Source organism: Triturus cristatus, chromosome 5_2, assembly GCF_964204655.1.
Source record: "Triturus cristatus chromosome 5_2, aTriCri1.1, whole genome shotgun sequence".
Classification (NCBI taxonomy): Eukaryota; Metazoa; Chordata; class Amphibia; order Caudata; family Salamandridae; genus Triturus; species Triturus cristatus.
Genome location: NC_140588.1, coordinates 716,544,257 through 716,570,472, shown reverse-complemented (window position 1 = coordinate 716,570,472; position 26,216 = coordinate 716,544,257). Strand labels below are relative to the sequence as shown.

Below are 26,216 nucleotides of genomic sequence, written 5' to 3'. Positions count from 1 at the left end.
GGGCTGGCCTGAATAGACCTGGGTTGCACTCGGAGTTGGGGGAGGAGATTTCTTTCACACCTGAATGTGCCTGGTCTGCCTTAGACAATGCTGTCTCCACCTCCTGCTGGGCAGCGGCATCAGAGAGGACAGAACTGGTTTTGGCTGAGCACAGACACTCTCTGTCTCCAGAGAACAAAGGATTTTGTATTATAAAAAGAGGGGCCCAGACCCCACACTTTTAGATCACTTCTGGGAATTAAGAGGAACCTTTGCCAAGGAGAAGAGCTGGAGAAACTGAGGAGAAGTACTGCCCCTTCGCTGTGTGCTGTCTGGGGTTGGCCTGCAGTGGCTGTTTCTGCCAAGGAAAGGACAAGGACTTTGCTGTGTGCTGTGTCCCCTGCTTGAGGAAGGTCTCCAAGGGCTTGAAGTAGAGCTTGCCTCCTGTTCTAAAGTCTCAGGGACACAGACTTCACCCCAAGATCCACTAAACTCCCTTGCTGGGAGTTCTGACCTGCCAAGAGGTTCCTGTAGCTGTTCTGGGCCACTGGAGGTTGTTCTGGCTGTTGGGAGCAGGAAAAGCAATGCAGCGACGAGAAGCGAGACGCAACCGTACCTGTTTCTGCCCCATCGCCTAAGAAATCGACGCAGCGCCTGCCCGCAGCTTGTGAAATCGCCACCCGCTGCAGAGTGCACCGATCTCCGAAGTCCGAGATCACTGAACCGATTTCGACGCAAGCCCTGCTCTGTGGCTGCAAGAACCCACGCATCGTCCCGGATCGTCACATCGAAGCGCCAGGTCTGACGCATCGTTGGTGGACGCAGTAAGAAACAGATGCATCACCTCCCCACACAGTAAGAAACCAATGCATCACCTCCTCTCCGGTATGGAACCAACGCATCACCTCCCCTGTGCAGCAGTAAGGAAAAGACGCATCACCTCCCCCTAAGCAAGTGACAGATGCATCACCTTCTCGGCAACCCTTTTTGTTTGTGTGCAAGACGCATCCAAGGTACTTTGTGTGAAAAGTGACGCATCTGCAATTTGCTTTGAACTGAACTTTTCCTACCATTTGAAAATCATATTTTTATTACTGTATTGTGGATTTTTGTCGTTTTGGTCTTGTTCTGGGTAAATAAAGAGTACTTATTTTTCTAAACTGCTGTGGTGTCCATTTGGAGTGTTTTCACTGTATTACTGTATGCATGCACAAATGCTTTACACACTGCCTCTGAGATAAGCCTGTCTACTCGTGCCAAACTACCAAGGGTAGGGTGAGCAGGGCTTATTTTAGAAGTGTATCACCCTTACCATGACTAGGAAGAAGGGTCCCCATTTGGACAAAGGTGCAAACCATTGCCAACTAGAGACCCCCATTTCTAACAATCGTCCACTTCGCTAGTTACTGTAGTGGGTTGTCCACTCAGAGATATTTCGTTTAAAGCAGGCACAGTTAAATGGAGAAGTGGTGGAGAAATCTGCTGGGGTGGATTTTGTTAATATCATCCCAAATCTGGTTTTCCTTGTGAGATGCCAAGAAGTGGCCATTGTATGTTGCTAGTCAGGACCTTCAGGGTTGGACTAAACTAATACCCTCGGTATGTGGCAGATCACTTCAGTTATTCTGTGCCTGTTCAGTTAGTGATAGGAGGTGTACTGCTTTATGTCAGTGTAAAAGTGTCAAGCAGTAAAAGGGAATTATTAAGCAGCGTGTATGAACTACAATCTACTATCCGACTACTGAGTGTTATGGTATTAGTTTTAGTGTGGGTTATGCACTGTATTGAAATTGCATTATATAGCACTTGCTACCCCTAACAAGGCGTTGTTGAGCTTTTATGCTGGGCAGCACGCTGCTTCAGGTCCCAGGGTAAGTCGTTTTCTTTTTTAGTTATTGTTTATTATTGGGATTAGTCTTGTGTTCTACAGGAGCCATTTCATGCCATTACTCCAGTTTCAATGTAGTAGATTACTTTAGTAGGAATTAGGTGTGATCTTTATTGGGAGATGGGCATATGGGAATTTCACGGATTGGTTGGCAGCATTAATAGATAAGCTACAGGAGAATTCGCTATTGTCAGGTTGCAGGGGGGAGAGGAGAGGTTGTGATTTTTAAAATGTGTTGTGGACAATATGCAGAAATACAATAATAGGGATTAAGGCTAACATGCATGTGATGCAGAGGGCAGAGGCATGAAATGGAAGGAGAGAGTCATTTGAAAGAAAAAGAAGTTGAGAGTTGTTGAGAGTTTTCAGGCAGGATTTTTAGGAATATTGTGGAAGCTTTCTGAGGAAGCATTCAAACCTGTAGAAATAAATACCATTATGTATATGTGTTGCAGTATCATTGTAGGACATGAGAACACCTATGCGCATACACACCACCGTCACACGTCGGTAATTGGCATTAAAATAAACATGGTTTCACTTTCCTATGAAATGTGATCGAAGGAAAACACAAAATAGAAATGTTGTACTTTAAATGTTTGTCCTACAGTTGCTCCTCCTCTATCCCTGAGATCATCAGGATGGGATGAAGGAGAACAGAGTCTGTTTTAGTGGATTTGTATTTAATAATGCTTCTCACGGCAGGTAGTACTGGGCTGTGTACAGTAGCGGCCGGTGTTTGCTATGAGTGGCGTGGAATTTGAGGGGGGGCATAGGGGTCACAAAGGGAGCCGGGCAAAATAAAGAAGAAGAATTGTTTTAAAAATGTACATCAAGCTGGCTGCATCTTGCATCGCGCCCCTCTTCTTAAGACACAGGCTCCCAGCCTGCCCTGTGGCCAATCCTGAAGCTGCTCTGGCATGAGAGCGAAACGTCGACGCTGCGACATTTTCTTACATAACTAAGAGGCATTGGTGGCCTAAAAAATTCTTTAAGTTTGTATGAATTAAGTTCATTGCCTGGCCAAACATGTGGTGGGCTCTGTCTTGTATGTAAGAAATGTCATTAACTACTGCTAGTAAGATTGCAAAGAAGACAGTAGTTTTATGTTGCCGTACATGAAATGTAAAGTGTATTGTTTCACTACTTCAGAAATTGAAAATACAAATTTATTTTTGGTAAAATAACTTTGAATGAACTTTTGTATTATTGCACTGTATGAGTTTTCCCCTTCTTCCTTTTTTTGCTTGAGTTTAAGGAAATTAAGATCACTTTGTGACTTCCCAATTAACTAATTAATTGTTACTAAATAAATCCTCAAGGTACCTATTGTATTTAATTAATCTACCCAATTCCTTGGGGAATAGTGGGTTGCCCTATTGTGATTACATGAGAGCAGCTTCAAAATTGACCTGAGCGCTCTCGATTAGCGCTCCAGGACAGACTGGGAGTCTGCGCCTGCTTTCTCCAACCCCAGCAATGCAGCTGGGGTTTTTCACCGAGCATGAGGGTTTGGATGGCCTGAGATGGACGGCCAAACGATCATGGCGCAGTGAAGGGAGTGCACTACCACTTCCCCATGTGCTGTCACCCCACCGGCCCCTCCCCCAAGACTCATCAGGAATGGAGAAATAAAATGAGTGTCATTTTATTTTTCCTTTCCTGCCGTTTATCGGGGGTGACACTCCTGAGCCGCCGCTGGCTGTTTCTAATCTGAAGCTCCCACAACATAGGTACCGTACAATTGTGAGGTCCTACATGTGGCTGTCATTCAGCTTTCCTGTAGCAATAATGAGACACACAAAAGGAAATGCCCTGCATACAAAGTTCATTTCCACCCCAGCATCTACTCAATAGAATTTAAAATAAATGATTAAGACGTAGACCTGGCAGTATAAATGCTTTAAACAATGTGTTGCCCAAGACTTTCATGTTCTAATATCAAAATGAAGACTGCGAAACTGCTGGGCAGCTTGCGGAGGTTAGAATGGCTGGAGGTATGGGGCAACTCTGCCAAAGCCGCAAAGGAAAGGTACGGCTGATATGGTTAGTGAGGTGGGACAGAAAACCCCCAGGGAGCATGCTGTGGCCCTGCTCTCCTTGAACCACTCAACAACACAGTCTGCCTTTTCTGCACATACAGGTGTGTCCTGTTGCATGGCATATCTATGAGGGATGACTGGACATCGCCTGAAAAAAACGGTGGACCGCAGCTATGCGTGGTGGTGGATGGCGACATTGGTGCCAATGGCCCGCCTAATGGAAACAGGGGTGTTTAAGCCAAACAAATTAATTGTAAACTTGGTGGTGGCACAACTGTCCAGTATGACCTTCACAATTACCGGTCGGAGGTCGTTGAGGACACCCGCGGGGACTTGACCCACCGAGTCCCAAAGGGTGTGACAATAGCACCCCAGCAGGGAGCTGACATTTTCTGACCTAAATGCCAAGCTGGGGGGTGATTAAAGTCTCTACCCAGATGTATCCACCCGTATTGACTCACTATTGGGGGGAGGGTATGAGCTGGTATTAGTATGCTTCTGTGCTACTAAGCTTTCAGGTGAGGAGTGATAAGATACACATTTTGGGTCACCTGGGGCAGGGCAGCGCCATTATGCAATCTGGCAGCTGACCAGTGGGCCAAAGAAAAGGTTTAGCCCATTGCCCCATTAAAGCATCCGTAAGGGCCTCATCAAATGGTAAGAGGAGCTCAGTAGATGTCTGACACTGTTCAAGAACTTCTATAAGTACATTGATCTTGATCTCCTAGGTGGGAAGCTGGAGGAAAAGGACTTCAGCTGCACTACACATAACCATGTTGTAGGAAACCCTCTCTTCAGTGGCAGGGCTAGGGGGTAAGAGGAAACCGGACTCAGGGGAGGATTCAAGGCCACTAGCCTCCTGCAGGTCATCATACCAATTCTCATCATAATCCGGTTGGCCAATCTCATCACCTGTATCATAATCATTATTCAAATATGTGCCGAACAGGGAATGCAGGGTGAGCTGTTGTCATCACATCAGTTGACTGGGGGGGAGTGTTTGATTTGCTCAAATGCTCCGTCCATCATCCCCTTTGGTATCGCTTTGTTCGCCCTAAGTTGGCAGGTTATGCCTAGACGTGGGTCCCTTGCTCACTTTGCCACTGGATGCAAGATAGCCTGGCTGATGAGGGTTATGAACCCGAAACCGGTCCCAGGATGCTTGTTTCCGGTCCAGGGAAGACATGGCTTGGCAGTTCGGGCTGGACTGTTCCGATGAGGCACATGGTCAGACTGATTTGCATATGTCCATGTCTGAACTGGGTTGGTGGAGTGAGCTAAAGAATGATGATGGATTAAACCCAGATCAGTTGACTGGAGGTGTGTGTTTGATTTGCTGAAACGCTCCGTCCATCATCCCCTTTGGTATTGCTTTGTTCATCCTAAGTTGGCAGGGTATACCCAGACGTGGGTCCCTTGCTCACTTTGCCACTGGATTCAAGATAGCCTGGCTGATGAGGGTTATGAACCCGAAACCGGTCCCAGGATGCTTGTTTCCGGCCCAGGGAAGGCATGGCTTGGCAGTTCAGGCTGGACTGTTCCCATGAGGCACATGGTCAGACTGATTTGCATATGGCCATGTCTGAGCTGGGGTGGTGGAATGAGCTAAAGAATTATGATGGATTAAACCCAGATCAGTTGACTGGGGGTGAGTGTTTGATTTGCTCAAACGCTCCGTCCATCATCCCCTTTGGTATCGCGCTGTCATTGTGTAGGCAGAACAAGTAGAGAAAATTGAGCATCTACGGTGGCCCGGAAGTGACTTTGATCGAGGTTGAACCACCACGGACTCAATGTCTGAGAAGACAATTGGGGCCTTGTGTTCTGCCATCGACAAAGTTGACATTGGTGCGCTGGGAACTGCCATGGACCGTGGAGATAGACTTGAGTGAAACCGGAGGTGGCCCCGTTATGGTATCCGAGGAACCAGCTGGAGCCAAGGGTAAACCCATTGGTGGTAACCCAGGTGGAGAACCCCTCAGCTCCGTGCTTCCCCATATGCGCCAGAGGGAGTTTTCAAGGATCTTAAGTGCAAGAGTATGGTCATGCGTAACTCTTCCATCTGCTTAGGAGTGACATACTGCCCCGGAAACTCGGGTTGTGCCAGAACAATTAAAGGGATCGGCTTCAAAATCAAATGACTTTGGGAGAGAGATCAAGATGTATGATGCCACCCCCATGCATTCTTATAGGAGTGTGAGTGGAAGGAAGGATTTGGATCTAGAAGAAGAATGACCCCTGGATTGACTCCAGCAACTTCTGAATCTCGACCAGGTCTGAACTTTTGACTTGGACCGGTCTCGTAACGGAGTCTTCCGGTGCTTGACAATGTTGTTTCTCATGCCTGGCCTCGTAGGGCCTTCGGGTTCACTGATGCACAGTCCTTTCAGGCCATAGAGATGTGGCTCGACCCCAAGCACCACAGACAAATTTAGTGAGGTTATGTCACAGACATTTGTCTTGCTACACCAATCGCTGAGTTGATGAACCAATGTGCTGGCTTCAAGTGGGAACAATATTAAGCATTTATTTTTATGAGAACATCTAGATCACATACTTTTTCATGAGGACATCATCAGTGTCACACCCACAGACAGATGATTTACCAACATTAACGTTCTTCTTCTCTTTCCCAATTTATATTCTATATAACAGGGCTGACTGTCTGAGAGGGTTCAAGTTCCCACTTGAGCATACTAATACACCCACCCTAACCAATGCAATAAAAGAGACAGATATGCCTTTGAAGCAACCGTTATTAGAGTAGCCTATTGGAGCACCTGAACAGGATTTTTTATGATTACAGTAATGTCTTTTTATATCCACTATAGGCAGTGTTTTCATTTACTTATTATTGACTGGATTTAGCTCATACATGTACTTTCTCGAACCAGACTGCACAATACGGTCAGGTAGGATCACTTACACTGGACTAAGAACAATTCTCAGTTTACCTCTTAAGAGACTTCCTGAGGCACTAATTCCAGCCTAAATTTACCTCACTCTCTCTCCCGTATGTGTAATAGACAAGACTTCAAAATATAGAGCGAAAAAGGTGTATTCTGTATAATGAAGCATTTATGCAACACTTAATGTCCACCTACTGGCTTTGCTGCTCTATGTTTAGACCTTCAATTGATTAAAGAGTATACTTTGTAAGCCATAATATATTTGTACGGGTGTTTCTTTAGTGTACATTTCCAGCCTAGCCATCTGTAGTGAACAAGTGAGTTCTACACTAATACACTCACAAAATACCTATCAGGTGTCACAACATGTGGCCTCCACAAAAAAATGAATGAGTGCGTGTCTTCTTGATGGACTATAGGTCATGTCAGGTAATGGCTATAAATATATTTAGAGATATAAACTGACAGTTTCCATGTACAGTCTAACACCTATTAGTATGTATCACAGAATGGAGACAATTAAACATATTTACACCTTTGCTGCATCAGAAACTGTGTCCCAGTTGCCACCACTCAAAGAGAAGTTTCCACTTCCTATTCGAATGAGGATTTCTTCAGGTGTATCATTGGGTCCGTTTGCAAAAGGTGTGTACCTGAGACAAGAATAAATGATTTAATTCATGAACTAGGAAACAAGAACAAAAAACATAACATCTCCACTGAAAGAGTTACATATTTAAATATTTGGGTAGGTAAGGGAAGTGAGGCAAAAGTACACAGTGATTTGTTCAGCGTGGCACACTTTAGATAAGCGAGGAGGCTGCAATTAAAATTCAAGTTTCTTGGTTATAAAATCTTCAACTGATCTTCTGGACCACATCTCTCCCAGAATATTGTAAGTACAGCATGTAGGGACCAAAACAGTCCATAACTGCTTTTATGTGTGAGAAAAAATGTAAACAAGTTATGAAAGTCACCTTTATGTACACTAGCGTATTGTGAAGTACAGTTTCATACACAGGTTGAGAATCATTCATTAAGCCTCATGAAACAAATAATCTGATTCTTCAGATTTATAAGGCACTAAAGGGGTTCCATTTACATATTGAAGAGCAAAGTGTTTTTAGCTGCAGGGGTGTGGAATTTAATAAAATATCTACTAGTCTATGAGGCAAGTTGCTTCATAAATCTACTTGTCCTGTAACAAAATCCACTTGTCCCTTTAGTGCCATGTAATGCGACAACAAATTATGCCAGCAATCTCATTATGTAAGAGCTCTGATATAGCCTCTCTGGTTATGCCAGGGCTCATACCATTGTAGGATTTAAATACTTCCAAGTGCCTTATTTTGCAACTTTTCAACAAGTAAACATACTGGGGCTGAAGGTAGTGGTAAGCAATAGTTCCTGGGTTGGAATGTCTTTTTGAGTGCATACAAACCTACCAAGTTGCATGGTTTAAGGGTTTTTACCAACTTGTCTCTAATCGTTTCCCATACTGAGAAAAGTAAAAAAATTAACTCCTGATAGTGGCATATGTAAAACTTCTTCTAGGGCTCGGAAAAAAAGTGTTGGGAGGGAAAGTGAACTTGCAAACACAACAGATTTTTGCATGAGCAAATCTACACATGCATATTTGTTCATACTTAAATGCAGTTGACAAATATTTTCAAGGAGTACTATTTCTTTGCCTACTTATGTAAATTCTTGTGAATTATCGAAACTCGTAAATCTGCACTTCATGCAAGGACATATGCCATGGGTGCACTTTTGAGACTTTCATTATTAATTAGGGCCCTATTTAGGTCTGGTGTTAACGAAGACCTTTTGGGTTTATTAAAATTCCGTCTCTCTCTCTCTCTCTCTCTCTCTCTCTCTCTCTCTCTGTGTATTGGCTGGCTTCACTGTGAGTGACAGTATTCTGCTCCTTCACAAGGAGCATATTGGCACACAAAGTAGTTGCCAGAATCTACTAAGGCAATGTGTGCTTTTTCAGACCAAAAACAAGTTTTGCTTTTGCCAATGTTTTTTATAATGAGGATGGCCTGGCAGCTCCACACCAATACGGGTTTACAAAAACCATGCCAAAACAAGACACACATTGACAAAACCAAAATGTTGACCACCAATTTCAGACCTACTAGCTTTGCCAATGCTTGTTTATATTTATGTTTCCCATATTCCTATTGAAACTGGTTACACTGATTTTCCACTATGAATATCTTTGGAAAATGCTAGCATACATCAATACATTTTACTAAATGATGCTGCAAAGACATGGTACCTAAACCTTTACAGTAGTTTAGCAAAATGTTGTTTTTTCCTATTTGCATTTTTTTGTGAACATTATATTTTGAAAATAAAGACTCATCAATTCTGCTTTCAAGCTTCTGCAAATATTTATTACATTGATATATATCAGAGAGCATTATACATAGTCTCATATTGCTAAACTTTGAAAACGCGTGTACACATTTTTATACTGAAACCACTGGCACTAGTGCAGTCTGAGCTTACAACATTTGCTTAGAGCGCTCACCCTAACAATAAAAGCTTTGCATAAATGAACCGTCTTTACAAGTTTAAACAGCTTTATAACATGGATACAAATATTACCTTAACTGCAGACAATGCTCTTCCCTGATCCATAATGTGGTACTGCAAACTGGCAGCCAAAGGGTTTGTGCTGTAGGGGGTTGGGCCTACTTGTCCTAAGGACAAATTATACATGAAAACATGTTGCCCTTGACCCCAAACAATATGTCCTGGGTGTCAGGCTATAGGAATTCCACATCCTTGTAGCTGCAACTTTCGTTTCGTTGAAAACCGTGCCACTTAAGCACAAAATTCGTTTCTTTCCTGACAATTATGTTGCACACATTTCATAGTAAAAAAACGGTTGTTCAAACTATCAAAAACGCAGAAAATGTTTTCTCTTCCAGTGCCTTACCATGGTGCGTAAATAACCTGAAAACGATAAATGTGCAGTAAAACAATTCGCAAACAGTTGCCACTGTGCAGAGATCAGCTTCATAAAAGGTAAACATATAGAGAAATATTCTGCATAAAGAGATGAATGAAAATGATCCCCCACACACCAAGAACTGCATACACTTTGCAGAGAATGCAAATTCAACAACTACTGGCAAATGGTACGAGGATGCTGGTGCCCACCCACTTCTGCAGAGTATTGAACAAATATACAACCCCCAACATTTTAATTTTAAACTCTTCGATGTGGCAATTCTGTAATCCTGTCACATTTTCTACTTAAACTAGCTCACCTTCCAAACATGGTGAAGTAATCAGCCCAAAAACCTTGCAAAAAAATAATAAATAAATAAGGACAAAAACGTGGGGGAGAGGAATAAAATAGGCATAAAAACACCAGAAAAAGAAATATGTAAATTGTGTTACACACACAAAAAAACAGAAAAGGAGGCAGATTTTTTTAAATAGTCAGTGTGCTCCGTCTATAGAGCACTCAAATATAATAAAAACTAATATTGAATTAAAGCGAAAGTATTTGTCTGATTACATGAAAAATAAAGTACATTTTGTTTTATTATGAGAGCAATTTTACAAACGTCCAAGTAGTATCCACCGCAAATCCTGTAAATTTGGCCCAAAAACTGGAGACAGGAAGTTATGAATAAAGATAACATAACACCATACTATGTAGCCAGCTGGAATTTACTGGGTGTAGTGCATGCTACATGTAGGAAACGACCATCTTTTGCTTGTAATTCACCTATATATTTTCCTTCAGTACATTATTATTTTGCTGAACCCGGTTTTGTTGGCATTAGGACTCTGAACACTTTACTCATGTTAACCAGGGGTAAAGTGCTGGTGCTCTTTCCTCGAAACATCGTAAAACTGGTATACACCAGATTAGTACATTTAATTCAATTATAAGTCCCTGGTTGATGGTACTACATGTTCCCAGAGCCTGTAAATTAAATGCAGCTCATTGTGCCAGCCAATAAAGTAGCACAGTCGAACACGTCTCAGGCCTACCACTGCAGCCTGTACTGTAGTTTTAAAACTGCCATTACGGTCTGGCAAAATCAAGCCTACGCCAGGACTAAACATTCCTTTTTAATATTTATAAGTCAACCCTAAGATAGACACTAAATGCTCACAGAGCAGGATGCATGTTATTAAAAAAAAAATAGGACATATATATTTTCGAGTTTTACCTGTCCTAGCAGTGAAAAATCTTCAAAGTAATTTTTCAATGTGGCAAAGCAGCACTTCCGTAGGCTAACACTGGTTTACCTTATTACATTTAATAAGTGGTAAATTTGTCTTGAGAACAGCTAAAGAAGGAGCATGTTGCTACCTTGTAAAAGTATATTTGTAGCGTGAAGTGCTGCAGATTCACATGCAATGCACACACTACTGCCTTTTACTGTTGGCTTGGACACTACAACTTGTTTTTGTCAAAGAAGCCCTTGATTGCCGATGTGAAGTTGAGACTCCTCATTAAGAATGCACATGTTCAACGGTTCCATTGTTGGATCGCTCTCCTCCCCAACACCCTCGCCCCCATATGATGAGTGAGGATGGTGCTCTTGTACACATTGAAAAATTAAGCATTATATGTGTAAGACTAAAATATATGTACATTCTTATATATGCAATGTAAAATATGTGAAATCTGACACCAGTGAATGCTAGACACTCCTGTAAGGGGCACATGTGCAACCTGGCATGTGGAACAATTGCTATAAAAGATGCCATCAAGCCCAGAAGGCGCATCACTGTTCTGACTGGTAGCGATGAAGTGGCTGTAAAAGAGCCAATTGGTTCTAGAAATTGAAAACCCTCTGTGCATTGGGGTATGCTTTGGCTGAGAATTGAGGATCGCTCACAGGTAGGGCTGGATAAGTTGTAAGCGGGACTTGGTGACTGATTGTGAAACCCAATTTGCGGTAACGGCAACACTCTGGAACGAACTTCCACTAGATCTTTGGCTCACTGACAAGTACATGTTATTTAGAAGGTTACTTAGGTTGTGCTCTCCTTTAGCGCTGTGATATCCTTATGAATTAATGTTTGCGCTTTATAAATACATAAATAATAATAAGTAGTCTGTGTGTCCTGCAGGCATTTCTATAAGCCTAGACTCCTTATCATCCAATCGATCAGATATGTAAAGACATGAATGTTGAGTCTTCTCAGATGGGGTGGTAGACATGAATTGGTATATGACAGTATATGAAAGTAGGCATCCTCCAGGTCAAGTGCTGCCGTGAAGTTGCCTTCCTGAAGTCCTGTAATGTCACTATGCGAAAGAGTTCTGACGGACTATAACAACTGAGGGGCTGTAGGTCTGGTATCGGCCTGAACACCCCATTCAACAAGAGTGCTTTTACCTCCTCTTTGAGAAGGTGAAGATGGTGAGGGCTGAGGGTCTGTGTGCGTGGCGGTATGTTTGGGGGTGTTTGGATGTAAGATCAAAGCACCATCCATGGAAAATGATGGACAGTACCCACTGGTCTGATGTTATCTTTGGCCACAGCCAGTGGAACCTGTTGCAGTGTTGTGTTTCTGGGAGGAATGTGAGAACAGTCATTGTTTGGAGGTAGAGGTTCCCCTTCTAGGAGCTTCTCTACCTTGGCCTTTCTGATTACCACCCTTGAATCCTCCCCTGTGGTAAGATTTACCTCCCTGCTGGTGGCATGTCTACTGCTGCTGCTTTTGGTATGACTGGGTATCAGTGGTGGTGGTCTTTTCCACCCCTCTGCCGGATATCTACAAAAGGACTGCCATTGTGATGATGTAGACTGTAATCCACCCATGGATTTTGCAGTCTCCATATCCTACTTGAGTTCCACAGCCGGCACTGATAGTTCATCCAGGTCCTGTTCCTCGTTTTGATTAGAGTCATAGGATATGATGTAGTGCAGATTGCACAACATGACACCACCCTCAGTTGCAACGTTCTTTTGTCCCTCGTAGCAGATAGGGACCTGCTGTTGCTAATTTGGTGAGAATTCTGCCCCTGCCGCCATCTCCATGTTATGAGCTAGGCGTCGGTCACTTTGAGAATGTAGAGTTTTCTTGTTTGGAACAGACCACAGGCAGTGCAGTCTTGTTCGCTGTGCTCAGGAAACAAGCGGGCAGTGGTTGAAGATGTCCTGCTGATTCGTGTATTCATACTTTACCCTGCAACGAAGGCACTTCCTAAAGAGTCTTTTTTACCTTCCGTTACCCGAAGCCGAGCATTTATATACATGGTGAAGCTGCCTCAAACAGTGAAACAAAGAAGATCGCCTGGACATAAATCCAATGGCTGACAAAGCCAAGGTAGAGTAGGATTCTTGTGACATGGAGTAGAAGCTGCACTGAGTCCGTATCACGCTCACAGGCCGCTGAAGTTCCACAGAGCTCCGGTGCAATTTGTCTGAAACCCATAGTGTAAAAAAACAAAAACAATCTAACAATGGTCCCATTGAACATGCGCATTCTCAAAGAGGAGGAGTCTCGACGTCATGTCAGCGCCAAAATACTTCTTCGAGAAAAACAAGTGTTGTGGAGTCAGAGCCCAACACTAGATGGCAGGAATGTGCATAGCATGTGTATCTGCAGCCAACACGTTACAAATATACTTCTTCCAGTCAATTTAATTGTAATTTTAAATCCTTTTTAATGGTGAGTTTGGAATTTTAATTACAATTTTGAATATGCCACTTTTATTAAGTTGGCCTTTCCCTGCCTAGGCCTAATGTGCCTTTCTGTCAGTGTCACCTTACTGCTAATTGCTCTTCAGTGGTGTGATGTATATTCTCCTAGACCATGGACAAAGGGCCTTGGGTGTGGGGAATGGCGTTCTCGTCCTGAGTAGGATGGCCTGTGTGCTTGTACCTAGCCCCTTCCTAAGCTTCAAAGGGTAGCCTGAGAGCTGTACACACGCCCTTCCTGACTTCTGAAGATGCCTACACTGTCTCTGGTAGATGCAGTTCACACCTGGGCCTGCCTGCTCTTCATTTCACTAGACAAACTGGAGCCAAACTCAGTGTGCCCACAAAGGGATGTCCTCCAACCATAGTCTGGCACATGGTATACAAATGCCATACCCAGAACTTAAAATCAGAACTCTCCTGGACCTGAGAAGATTCAAAAGAAGGATTTCCTGCTGCCTCAATAAGGAAGACTGGACCTGCTTGCCATTTGAAACCAGGGCCCCAGAAGTCTCTCTAAAAGGTCAATTGGCTGACCTTATGTGTGAGCTACAGGGATACTAGCTTCTAGAGGCCTTTCCTACCTTCCAGCTGATCAGACCCAGCTGGACCTGACCTGGTCACCCGCTGCTGGCCTTTGCGTGAGTGAGTCCTCACCCTCAAGTGCTACCCTTAAGGGCCTGGTCCCATGGCTGGGGTCAGGGGCTTCTCCCTGCTAACTGAATCTTGCTTTCACAATATTAGGAAAGCAACCTAGTTTCCTTGCTCACATTGAACTTTGAAGTTTCCAATTTGAATTGCATGTATCTGTAGTCACTCTTTTGTTGTCAATTACTTTCCATATCTTGTTTTTCAATTAATTTCCAGACGTTGGTGTCTTTTTCCATAAAGTTCTTTTTATTAAGTATCCAATTCCATCCTCAAGTGTGCATACAAGAAGATCACTACTTCACTTACAATTTGATTTATCCTCCTTCTCAAAATTCTTCTTAGTAGTGATCTTCTTGTATGCGCACTTAAGGAGTACTTGAGGTGTTAGTTCGGCAGTAAGCGCTTGGTAACTGAAATCACTCTTTAGAAAGTTGGTGTCTTTTAGTTTAAGAAATACAAGGATCAATTGAATTTTTGGGGATGGTGTGTAACATTAGTCTGTATACCTGATGAGAGGTGGTAAAGACATTTTGATCGATACACTCCTTGAAATGGAAGTGGTTTTATTTTAGATTAAACACACACAAAAAACGAAAAGTGTAAAAAATTGAATGTGAAAATAATAACCAGAGTTGTTGATTTTAATAAGTGAAAAGAACTGATTACATGTTAAAAAAAAAAAAGTGTTTAGGCCCTGGTGAAATCCCTATAAAGGATGAAACGCGTTGACTGGGTCTGTTTTAAATGTGATGGAATTGGATACTTAATAAAAAGAGCTTTATGAAAAAAAAACACAAGAGTCAAGAAATTAATTGAAAAACGAGATATGGAAAGTAATTGAAAACCAAAGAGTGACTACAGAGACATACAATTCGAATTGGAAAGTTCAATGAGAACAAGGAAATCAGGTTGCCCTCCTAATATTGTGAAAGCATTTACCATGGATTGAGTTTTGTGGGCAATGAGAACTCCAGGAGTGGGCATAAGAGAACTAGAAGATTGGGATATTTGACCGGTGCCGTCCAGAAACACCACTGCTGGCTGTCTTTTTGAAATAGTTTCACAGGATCTGATGCAGAGACTCGCATCGCATCATTGCACTGCTTGTGATCAGCAGCTTGACAGGACCAGATGTCGAGCGAAGCAAGGCCTCGCATCGCAGAACAACTCCTGAATTAATGCTTCACAAGGTTTGACCTACACCCTGCATAGGTCTACAATCCAGGGCGTCACAACGCAGCACTATGCAGCTCCTGATCTGCAGCTTCACCGACACAGAGCCCCGCATCATCGCTTCGAATAGCTTCTGATCAACGGTTTCACAAGACAGAGAGCCCTGCAGCTCCTGAATGAAAGTTTCACCAGATCCAACACAGTGCAAAGCAGGTCAATTTAGAGCCCTGAAGAGTTGCGCTGCAGCGTCTTCGCATCAAGTCAGAAGGTAAAACAAACCTGGTCCTGTATTCAGCCTGTGCTCCATTGCGGTCCACCTGAACTTGTGACTTTGTCCCGGTCTGGTGCGACCAGATACCTGGGGTTGGCGCTTCACATCTTCGGCCACTATTTTCACCTAAAACTTTAAAAACTCATAAGTCTGATTCTACTGATTGGATTTTTTTTTTGTCTCATTTTATTGATTAAAATGTACTATATTTTTTAAACTGGTTTGAAAGTTTTCGCCTGTGGTGTTTTCCCTTTATTGTGATTTAAGTGCTGCATTAATAGTTTACACATTGCCTCTAGGTTGAGCCTGAATGCTTTTGTGCCAAGCTACCAGAGGGTTTAAGCACAAGTTTTGTAGCTCACTCTGACAAGGATTGCTACTATTACTTGAAGTGGGTTCTCCCCCCTTCAACAAATAATCACATTTCTAACACTATGCAAAGTGCCTTCCTCTCTCTCCTTCTCTCCTGTATCAAAAGGAGAGGTATGCTTCCCAACGTGGACTTTAAGTGCTTCCAGTAAAATTATGCTTTTTACTTCTAATTCTATTTGCGAAAGTTAGTAATTTACTTGACTATGATATTCCTGCCTTCTAATGAATTAAATATGGAATATCCTTTGAAATATTTGGGAAAAAAACACCTTGGCCTATGAATAAAGGCAGTGTCTGTAACCAAGTTCTGATGACATCTACAAGTACCAAAAAAATCCTCCGCTCTGCTTCATTTTGTTATTTCTTTGCCCACTAATAAAATTATTTGACGCCGTCAATGAGACCTTGAAAATCTTCGACAGCAGATCCACTGTTAGACTTTAAAATGAATATTATACTATGTTAAGTTTAATTTAAGGTTTACTGTGGTGGCAAGCATTGGGGAAAAAAACAGGATTAGACGGAAGTCAAAGATTATGAATAGGAAGACCTAGTAGGAAAAAGAATAGGGGAAGAAAGAGGGGAAAGATTTGGGTTGCTCACAAGGGTAAATAAAAATAACGAACGGTGTTAGGGAAAGGGTTAAGGTTGCAAAACACAATGGTTATTTTTGAGGTCGTCGTCGATGGAGCCCTGCTGTCACAGGTAAATTCAAAAACATTTTGGGGACTTGGAATTATGATTTGCTGTCAAGATAGTTTGCGGACATGGCATTCTTAATCATGACATGCATCTAGATAATGTTCTAGGTGGTTTAGGATGAAAACAATATGTTGTGCCTTTAGGAATCAGAAAACATTTTCCACATTAAAAAAGCAGATCAGTAACTCTGGTACAATAAGCTCATCAAATAAGCATACATGGTGTCAAGTGGGAGGTACAGATTGTTTACATGCCTATGAATAATTATAACCAATAAAATAATCAACATTGAACTGCACATTTCACACTGGGAAGTCCAAAAACGAACAAGAAGCATGCCCGCAGACTACAGCTAACAAATGTAGCGAGAGAAACGGATTACTAAAGGCAGCACTTACCCAGCCAGCATGGTGTACAAAAGGACCCCCAAACTCCAGATATCACAAGCTGCATCATATCCCTGTCTCATGAGTACCTAAGAAAGAAAATTGCAAAAAAGTTGAAAAAATACTTACAGTTTCAATCAATAGACCGTTAAGTATAAATCCAAAATGAATTAATGTTCTAGTTCACACTGACAAGAGCTCTAAAGAAAAAATATATTGTTATATTGACCCCAAAACTTAGCTTGAATAAGATCTAGTGGGAATCCTAGCTCCTTGCACTGAAGATCTTCTTGCTACATTGTAAACTGAAAGGTGTATCTACATTTTCCTCAAGTAGGTGACTGTCCAGTAGTTATCAGCTCAGGTGTTTCAGAGCCATCTTTCTTAAGGGTTCTTTTGAGAAGAGGAGCAAGATCTTTCACTCTGTTCATGAAAGGAATAGTGATCCTCAGCTAGTAGTGCAATTACAGGTACAAGGGCCTCCTAATGGTAAGTTGCTAAACTCAGGTTTATTTATATTCCAATAGGTGATACCCCCTGGAAAAAAAGATCAGTCCTAAAATCACATTGGGCATATCAACTTACTGAGTCTCAAGGTGTTTGCAACAACACACTAACAAGGCGATGATGGCAGATACTCACCCCAGCCATGTTCATGTGGCGTTAGTGTTAAAATGTATAAATAGGACAAATCCTTACACTTAAATTGTTGGGGGCGTCATAGTGCTGGATTGTTGGCATAACTATAGATACAACACAATGGCCCAGCACTCTAAATACAATTGAAATGTAAAGCAAAATTACGACACAAGTAAATGTCAGTGGATTCTATTCCATAAGAACACAGGAGCTTTCAGCAGAGTTATTTTCCATCAGATCCTTTTATTCAGAGATTTCTTTTCAACATGTAAAACAGACCATAGCCAACGTGTTTCATCCTCGCGGACTTTTTCAGGGCACTAAAAAGTAGCTTTATTTTTCGTGGTCTGTGCACTATCCAATTATGGTGCAAATTTCTTTCTTTTTCAAATTCTTTGTAAATTTTTGTTTGGTATCTGTAAAAGAGATATGGCAAATGTCTTATTTTTCCGCAAACTGACGCCACGCGAGTATGCCGGCTGACTGAATAATCACAAATAAAAATCGAATGAGGGGTGGCTGACTTTGAATAATCCAAATACAGGCAGAACATTGCGGATTGAAAAATAAGACATTTGCCATATCTCTTTTACAGATACCAAACAAAAATTTACAAAGAATTTGAAAAAGAAAGAAATTTGCACCATAATTGGATAGTGCACAGACCACGAAAAATAAAGCTACTTTTTAGTGCCCTGAAGAAGTCCGCGAGGATGAAACGCGTTGGCTATGGTCTGTTTTACATGTTGAAAAGAAATCTCTGAATAAAAGGATCTGATGGAAAATAACTCTGCTGAAAGCTCCTGTGTTCTTATGGAATAGAATCCACTGACATTTACTTGTGTCCTAATTTTGCTTTACATTTCAATTGTATTTAGAGTTCTGGGCCATTGTGTTGTATCTATAGTGATTTGAGGCAGTCTGCTTCAGGAGATTTAGGGGTTTTGGATCTCCGGTCATTAGCACCATCTATAAATAAAACTCCACTAGGGATAAGTGCAATTTTTCTGCCCCAAACCTTGTTCTCTGCTTAAATAAATTGTTGGCATAACTATCCAGGACAAGTAATGTGACTGAATCAGAAATAGTTGCAGTTATCACTTTACCAATCTTACATGGTAACCTTCTTTCTTCGAGTTTCCACCATCCTATATATTCTACAATCTTCTAGCTTTAAGTCACTGACATAATCATGTATACACCTCAATCGTTTGTACTGCCATGCCCTGTGCCCACCCAAATAGCAGGTGGCCTGAATGGCTGCAGGTGGCGTGTGGTTCGTCACACCTGTGCAAGCATTTTGTTTGCCTTACTGAATGTGACATACAAACCCTGAACTGAGATCATTTATTACAGAGGAGGATTTCTGAATCTTCCTAGGTGTTTTCCATATTTATGATGCATTTAACTGTTGCTATTTATGCTGAATATGTGATCTCCATCTCCAAAGTCCATGATAATTTTAATATAGGGATGTTCAGAAGGGATGGCCAACCAAACCCTGCAGATCCACCACATGGGGTTGGAAGTCTACTACAAGACTGTGATAACAAGCTGGTAAAGTGACTGCCTTCCAGCATGCAAACTTTAAAAGATCACCTTCCATTACATACTTTGTTCTCCCTGCTTCCCTTGTCTGAATATTGTACCTCTCAGTCTTTTCAATTCGAAAATAAGGTCCTTGGTTGAAGTACTGGGCCAAATTGCACTGACATATACTGGCTCAATATTCCAGTAGCTTGCTCTACTCTAAAAAAATCCTACCACAACTCAAAACCGGGCAGCAGCCCGAGTTCAAAATAATGCTCATCATGCTGGTCTACACTACTTCGATATAAACTACAGTGGTCTTCCAAAGAAGCTCACTGCCATGGTTGAATGACTTTAGAACAATGCTGAGAAGTTGGCTTCCAGTGGATGTTCAAGGTTATCTGCATCATCCAGTTGAAAATGGCATCACACAATACAGCAGGAAATTCCTTCATTTGGTGCCTGAGACTAAACATACAATTTTCCAAGGGGCAGCAACACAGACAAAAATCCTTGGGAGGACAAGTGAATAAACTATGGAATTCTTTAAACACAACCTGAGATCAGACCCAGTTATACATGGTTCAGGAGCATTGTTAAGAATCTGAACGTTTGACACTTACTTTCAAATGAAATTCACCTAATCTAAGTGGATGTTACTGAAGAATATCCCACATGGCATTGCTCTCATCTTTTCTGATTAGACCCTAATCTCCCTTCTTAAGATGTATTTCTATTTTTCTTCAGTACTTCCACTCATATCTGCTAACTGCTGCTTGTGTAAAACATTTAGTTCCTGAATCTTTTTCTCCAGTGACCATCTCCTCCTGCACTGAAGTCGGAAAATTTGTTTCAGGTTACTTCGCTGTAACCAAATATAAACAACAGTTACCATCACCAAAATGTACTCATTTCTTTTTATCTCATGCCCACATGTTGAAAGACACCTTGCTATTCCTGCCATGTCTCCATCTCTACCATCACAATGAATAATCCTGATGAGCACAAAAGTCTCCAGTTCCCTCATCAAGCAATGCAAATTCTTACACAGATTCCCAGCCTTACATGAGACCTGCTCAACCTTCATAAACTGGCAACTCTACATGTGTCACACTAAGCTGACAGATCTAATTTGCCTACAAGGGGACAATAAACCCTTTCAAAGTGAGCCTCATGCTACTGCCGTGGTTTGGAAGCACACTGCATAGAACCCATTCTCAGGGCATTAGGAAAGTCTTCCAGTGGGTTGTGGGTGACACTGTTACACTTCACGAAGGTCTGCACACTCAGAACAATGTATGGCCCAATGCAAATTACTAACCACTTCAAAGCCAATTCAGGAACATATGTTATCTCTTCATGAAACCTGCCTGTTATAATGTATCCACACATGGGCGAGCAAACTGTGATGTCTAGCTGGCCAAAAAGCCCTTGGATGATATATTTGGTTGAACTATAACTACAAAGGGATGGTTATGCTTATGTTACTCTAGTTTGAAAGGACAGGGTACAAAGGACTGGCCTCCAAAGTTCACCACTACCACTTTCTTCAATCATATACCTGGCTACATATGAACAGTACAGTAATTCAAGTCTGCTCCCCTAATGCACTGATTGACTAACTTTCCTGTGCCTCAAACTTTCACAGAGCAAATCCACCTACCATTTAATGAGTGAGTGGGTTAGTAACTTGATAACTCCCTGCTCTGTGCCAAGTTATCAGAGGGTGAGCATAGGTTAATTTAAAGTGTGTATCTAGCTTACCCTGACTAGGATTGTGGTCTCTACTTGGACAGGGTGTATACCTCTGCCAACTATATACCCAATTTTTAACACTCCACACAATTAAAGTACCCCCCCCACCTACACCAAATAGAACATCACAATAAAGGGGGTTTCCCTTTAAGTAAAGCAGGCCTACTGGTTTGGTCAAGGGGTCACCACAGCAACATGTCTGGCAAGCCTATTGGCTTTGCAAAAGTTTCATTTGCCATATTAAAAGACAAGTTAAAGAAGATCGCGGTCTCACTCTAAGATTGCTCCGGCCCCTCTAGTATCGGCTACCATCCTACCTTTCCTCCTGTCCAAATTATCCTGTTCAGGCACCCCCAGCCATGGGGCATCCTTGCCTGTAGCAGACCTACCCCAAGACCTGCATTGATCGAGGCAGAGGAAGCGGCTGGCCGTGGCACCACCCTTTTCAAGGCAAAATGGCAGCAACCTATCCGGCGCAAGTGGGACTGGCCGTGCGGTGCCACGGGACGTGCCACATCGGACTCCCCTCTGTAAGTCCGCCTCCGGGAGCCTGCAAGTCTGACTCGCTAATACCTACGCTGTCGGACGTGGCTTTGGAGACCTGAGTGCGGTCGAGAATGTGCCCTGGGATTGCAGCTGAGACGACCTGCTGTAGAGGCGTCCAGCCTGCGGTTGGCAGAACGCCTCGTCTTGTGTGGACCAGCGGCAGGCGTGAGACATGGGGCCTGATTGTGCAGGGCACCCGGAGCGAGCCCCTCGTTGCCGGATCCCATCCTCTCTGACTCTGAGGGCTGAGCGCTCACCTGCCTGATCCTGGGAGTCGCGGAATAGGAGGACTCCCACCCCTGGTCCGGCAGACTGATACAACCTCCCAGGGCATCGGCACACCAGCAGGATCCTCCTGCATTGTTGAGGCAGGCGAGACTGTCGGTCTCCAATCGGCGGGAAAGCCTCCGGTGAGCCTGTGGTGGGCCGTGGCCTTTGAGCCTTGCCTCCTTGGGATCCTTGAGGTGAGGAGCAGGGGTTGACTGTCCCGCGATCGGCAGGAGTGCAAATCTCCCTTACCACGAGAAGCTGGACAGTGAAAGTGGGCATGGACCTTAGGAGTAGCAGGGCTCCTAGGCCTCCCGGTGCCATCCTTGAGTACCTCCAAAGCTGCTGGCTCCGGGGTGTGGAGTGTTTCTGTGTGGGGTGGAGATATGATTGGCCAGTGATCGGCAGGAGCCCACCCCCCCAGGACTCTGAGACCCAAAATCAACCTGTAAGAAGGGGCCTGCATGGAACAAGAGATCTATAGAAAAGGGGGACACTACTGATCAACCCCCAACCGGCAGACGTCCACATGTCGAAGATCAACCCCCAACCGGCAGTCGAAGTTGAGGGCACGGGTGGATCCAAGGGGCCTTCTTGATCCTTAATCCACGCTCCCTGCGTGCAAGTGCCTGCAAACTCCTGTTGTCCCTGGGGTCGGGCTATCACTCGCCCCCCCCCGCCCACCCGGCCCAGATTCACCTCTACTGGGATCGCATGCTCCCTGCACACAAGACCACTTCTACACAATAACAGGCGACCTGAGCAGGAGAACATGGTGGCCTAGGCCCATGGACTACACCTGGCTACAGAGCACTCTTGGGAACTGCGGGACCTCCTCCCCAAAGTTACACCAGCCAAAGTCCGGGCAACTCAAACGGAGACGCACACAGTGGGTCAAATCCACCCCCTGGGAGGCCAGTCACCCATGGGGAAAGACAGAGGAGCAAAACCACCACCGAACCACACTCGCATGCAGCAGCATGCGGTCAGTGGTCTCGTTCATGGCAGGCCCGTGCCCCCTGCAGCCATTCCCCCTGGGGGTGACCTGGCTACCATCCTGCAGGCCATCAAGATATGTCAAGACTCCATGGAGACCAAGATTGGGGAGGTGCGGGCATACATGGTCCTCATCCACTAGAATCTTCGGAACGCAACTGCTTGCATCACAGAGGCAGAATTCGGCTCTCGGAGGTCGAAGATGATGTTTGACTTGCATCTTTAGAGTTGAAACAGCTGCTATCCCATATGACCGATCTCCATAGACAGGCTGAGGATGCAGAAAACCAATGATGTTGGAACACCTCTGCCTGGTGGGCTTTCCTTAGATGGCAGAACCATCACAAATGAACACCTTTGTTGAGGACTGGATCAAGTCATGGATGCCCCCAAGTGCCCTGTCCTCATGGTTTGTGGTGGAGCAGGGTCACCGTTTGCTTCCGCCCAGGCCACCACTGGGAGACCCGCACCGGCCAATCATTGCGAGGATTCTAAACTTCAGGGATCGCAATGCCATCCTGCCAGAAGCCCGCTTCCGATCTGAGCTATTTTACAAGGATGCTAAAATTATGGTCTTCCCCGATTATACCAAGGCCCAAAGGAGATCATACATTCATGTAAAGCAAAAGCTGCAGAACCTCAATCTGCTCTATAAAGTCCTCTTTTCGGCCCGGCTCAAGGTGATTTTCCAAAATAAGTCATACTTCTTTGATACTCCACAGGTGGCATGGACTTGGGCGACTGAGGAATGCCCAATCCGTCCAGGGAGAGGCGTCCCTCCAGCCAACCTTCTGAAGGGGGCACGGAGCTACGGGCTCCTGTTGGCGATGCACCAGGTCTCAGAGAAGGTGCACCACTTGTGGAACGACATCTGCCTCGCCCGCTGGCTCCCCCATGGGAAGAACAAGTCTGTGACATCCCAGGAAGCCTTCAAGACTCTCTGAAACTATGGTAGATCAGATCTTTGGCATACAGAGGACTCTATTGACTCACCAAAACCATCCTCTGTTGACACCGACCTCTCACGCAGGCTCCAAATCTAATCCCAAGCACTATCTCTAGTATTAACTTGAACTGGAGAAATACCAATCCTTAAACATAGAGGGGCCCAACACATTGCCCTTACACCACGGCTCAACAACTAGTCTCTTCACACTCCAACTTTCAGCTTATCGGGCCACAGATGTGAGACTGTCCTCCCTGTGTTAGTTTGTGTTGTTCTGTTTCTCTGCAGCACCATGTACACAATCCATGACGCGCCCCCAGGCGGCTCTCATAGTGAGCCTAAACACGTCCAACTGCTCCCAAGGCCTAACCAACCGGAGCAACTAGACCTCCCAGGCCATTGGCCCCGCACACCGCCACATTATCGTAATGTCACAGCCACGTAATGGGAATGAGCCCCTTAGAGCCCTCTCATGGAAAGTTATTGTCTCCTAGATAAAATTAAACAGACTGCGATTTCAAAATATACACGGAGGGTCAACCCAGTTACTGCAAGAGACACACCTGTTGGGTAACCAATGTCCCTTCATAACACGCCAGGGTTTCGACAGGGTTTGACACTCGGTTCTCCAGAGGGGCTTGAGGAATGGCAATCCTCTTGCGACGCCCCTCCCTTTCACCCCAGTCCACACAACTAGTGACACTCTGGGCCGATTCGTCACCCTCACAGGCACCCTTGGAGACGCCACTATCAATTGATGTCGCTGTACGCCCCCCTGGCGAACCTAGAATCCACTCTCCGGAGCGCTTGAAACACCACCAAATCAAGACAGGATGAAACACTGAATAGCGAGACCCAGGGGGGTGACTTGAAACTCCTGCCTGCTGCCTGAAAGTCCATGTCGGGGCCAGGACCGGAGGGGCCTGTGCAACAAAGAAAAGCCCAAGATGGCGGTTCCCTCCGTTCCGCACCAAAGAAAAATACTGGCACAGCTCTCATCGGAACAGAGGAGGCGTGCAGGGGATCGCCGGGTCCTGCAGGTCGGAAGCCACTGTTTGCCCGGTAGGTGAAGGAGGGCGGCTGTGGGACAGAGGCACGAACTGAACAGATCGAGCCTGGCAGAGATATCCCGTCCCCTGGAGAAGCTCCGAAGTACAGAGAGTCTTAAATACCGCTGAGGAGCCGGCTGCTCGGTGGGGACTCCACAGATAAACGGAGGGGAGCCGGGCGACACCGGGACCCCTTCGGTGGCGGATGCTTATCCGATGTGAGGCCCTGAGCTTCACTGACCTGGTTGCCTGACCCCCATGGACAATGCCTGACTTGAAGATGGTGCCAGTCACAGAACATTAATGCATCAAGGCAAAAGCTGGGGCGACCGATACATGGAGAGGACCCCACCCCTGTTGTACAAGACTAGGCGAGGCAACCCACCTACAATATATGATCACCCCAGGAGAGGGAGCCTGTGAGTGGCAGGGAGTGCAGACATCGTATTGAGCCCCCTGGTTGGCTAGCTGGAAACTCCTCGAATACACCTGCTTCACATTTGACTCGTGCCTGGTCGACTGGAGGGCAGCCCCGCTGACTAACGCCCTTTTCCCTCTGCCACCGAAGAAGGCTCAAAGTTCAAGAGTCTCCACCTACTTCACCCCACCTGGCGCTGGGGTAGACAAGGACGGAGAAGGGCAGACTAGAGGCGGCATGGCTCTTACGCGAGAGGACCTGCTGGTGTCGCTACGGGACTTCAAGGAGGAACTGAGGAAGGACATCAAAGCAGATAGGGGTGCCACATTTGACGCATTCAGGATGGAGATGGGAGTGAAGCTGGTGTCCCTACAAGCGGACGTAGACTCGGTTGGTGCCCATGCACTAGACCTTGAAACAAAGTGCCAGGAGCAAGAAGACCGTATGAAGCCCCTGGAGGAGAGCTCAGCCGACCTGCACAACCAGCTGCGCGCCACTGCACTCAAGTGTGAAAATCTTGAAAATGACTCCCATAGAGAAAATAGAAGTTTAAAGGACCTGGAAGAGGGCTACGAAGGTCCCGACCTGGAGGCGTTCATGGTGGGTCTCTTTTCCACGTTCTTGGAAGTGGGAAACCCGGGGGTGCAGCTGGAGAGGGTCCACAGAGTGGGTCCACGACTACAGGGAGATATCAGTGGGCCTAGAGACGTTCTCGCCAAATTCAGCTCCTTCAAAGTGAAAGAACTGGTCCTCCAGAAAGCGAGAAGCAATGATAAGATCACATTTCAAAACACGACGAGCTCACTCTTCCAAGACGTGGCCCAAGCTACATTAGTTCGACGGCAGCAGTTCCGACCGATCACTGAGGCCCTAGGAGAACGGCAAATCAAATATCGGTGGACCTACCCTTTCAGCATAGCTTTCCTGCTGGACAATAAAAAGTTCCAGTGCACAGATTTAGCTGAAGCAGAGGATCTGCTGGGTCTCAAGATCACCCCCCCTAGACAT

The 26,216-nt window shown here is 44.6% G+C and overlaps 1 protein-coding gene across 1 annotated transcript in view; it reads right to left on the bottom strand.

Annotated features, from left to right (window-relative positions):
- The window catches only part of RPS6KA6 (ribosomal protein S6 kinase A6), a 626,385-nt gene that overhangs the window by 18,986 nt on the left and 581,183 nt on the right, over window positions 1-26,216 (bottom strand). The window contains exons 19-20 of the mRNA XM_085607823.1: window positions 17,075-17,151; window positions 7,354-7,471 (exon numbers count right to left, since the gene is read on the bottom strand). Of these exons, the coding sequence (XP_085463949.1) occupies window positions 7,354-7,471; window positions 17,075-17,151 (195 nt within the window). The remainder of the gene's footprint in view (window positions 1-7,353; window positions 7,472-17,074; window positions 17,152-26,216) is intronic.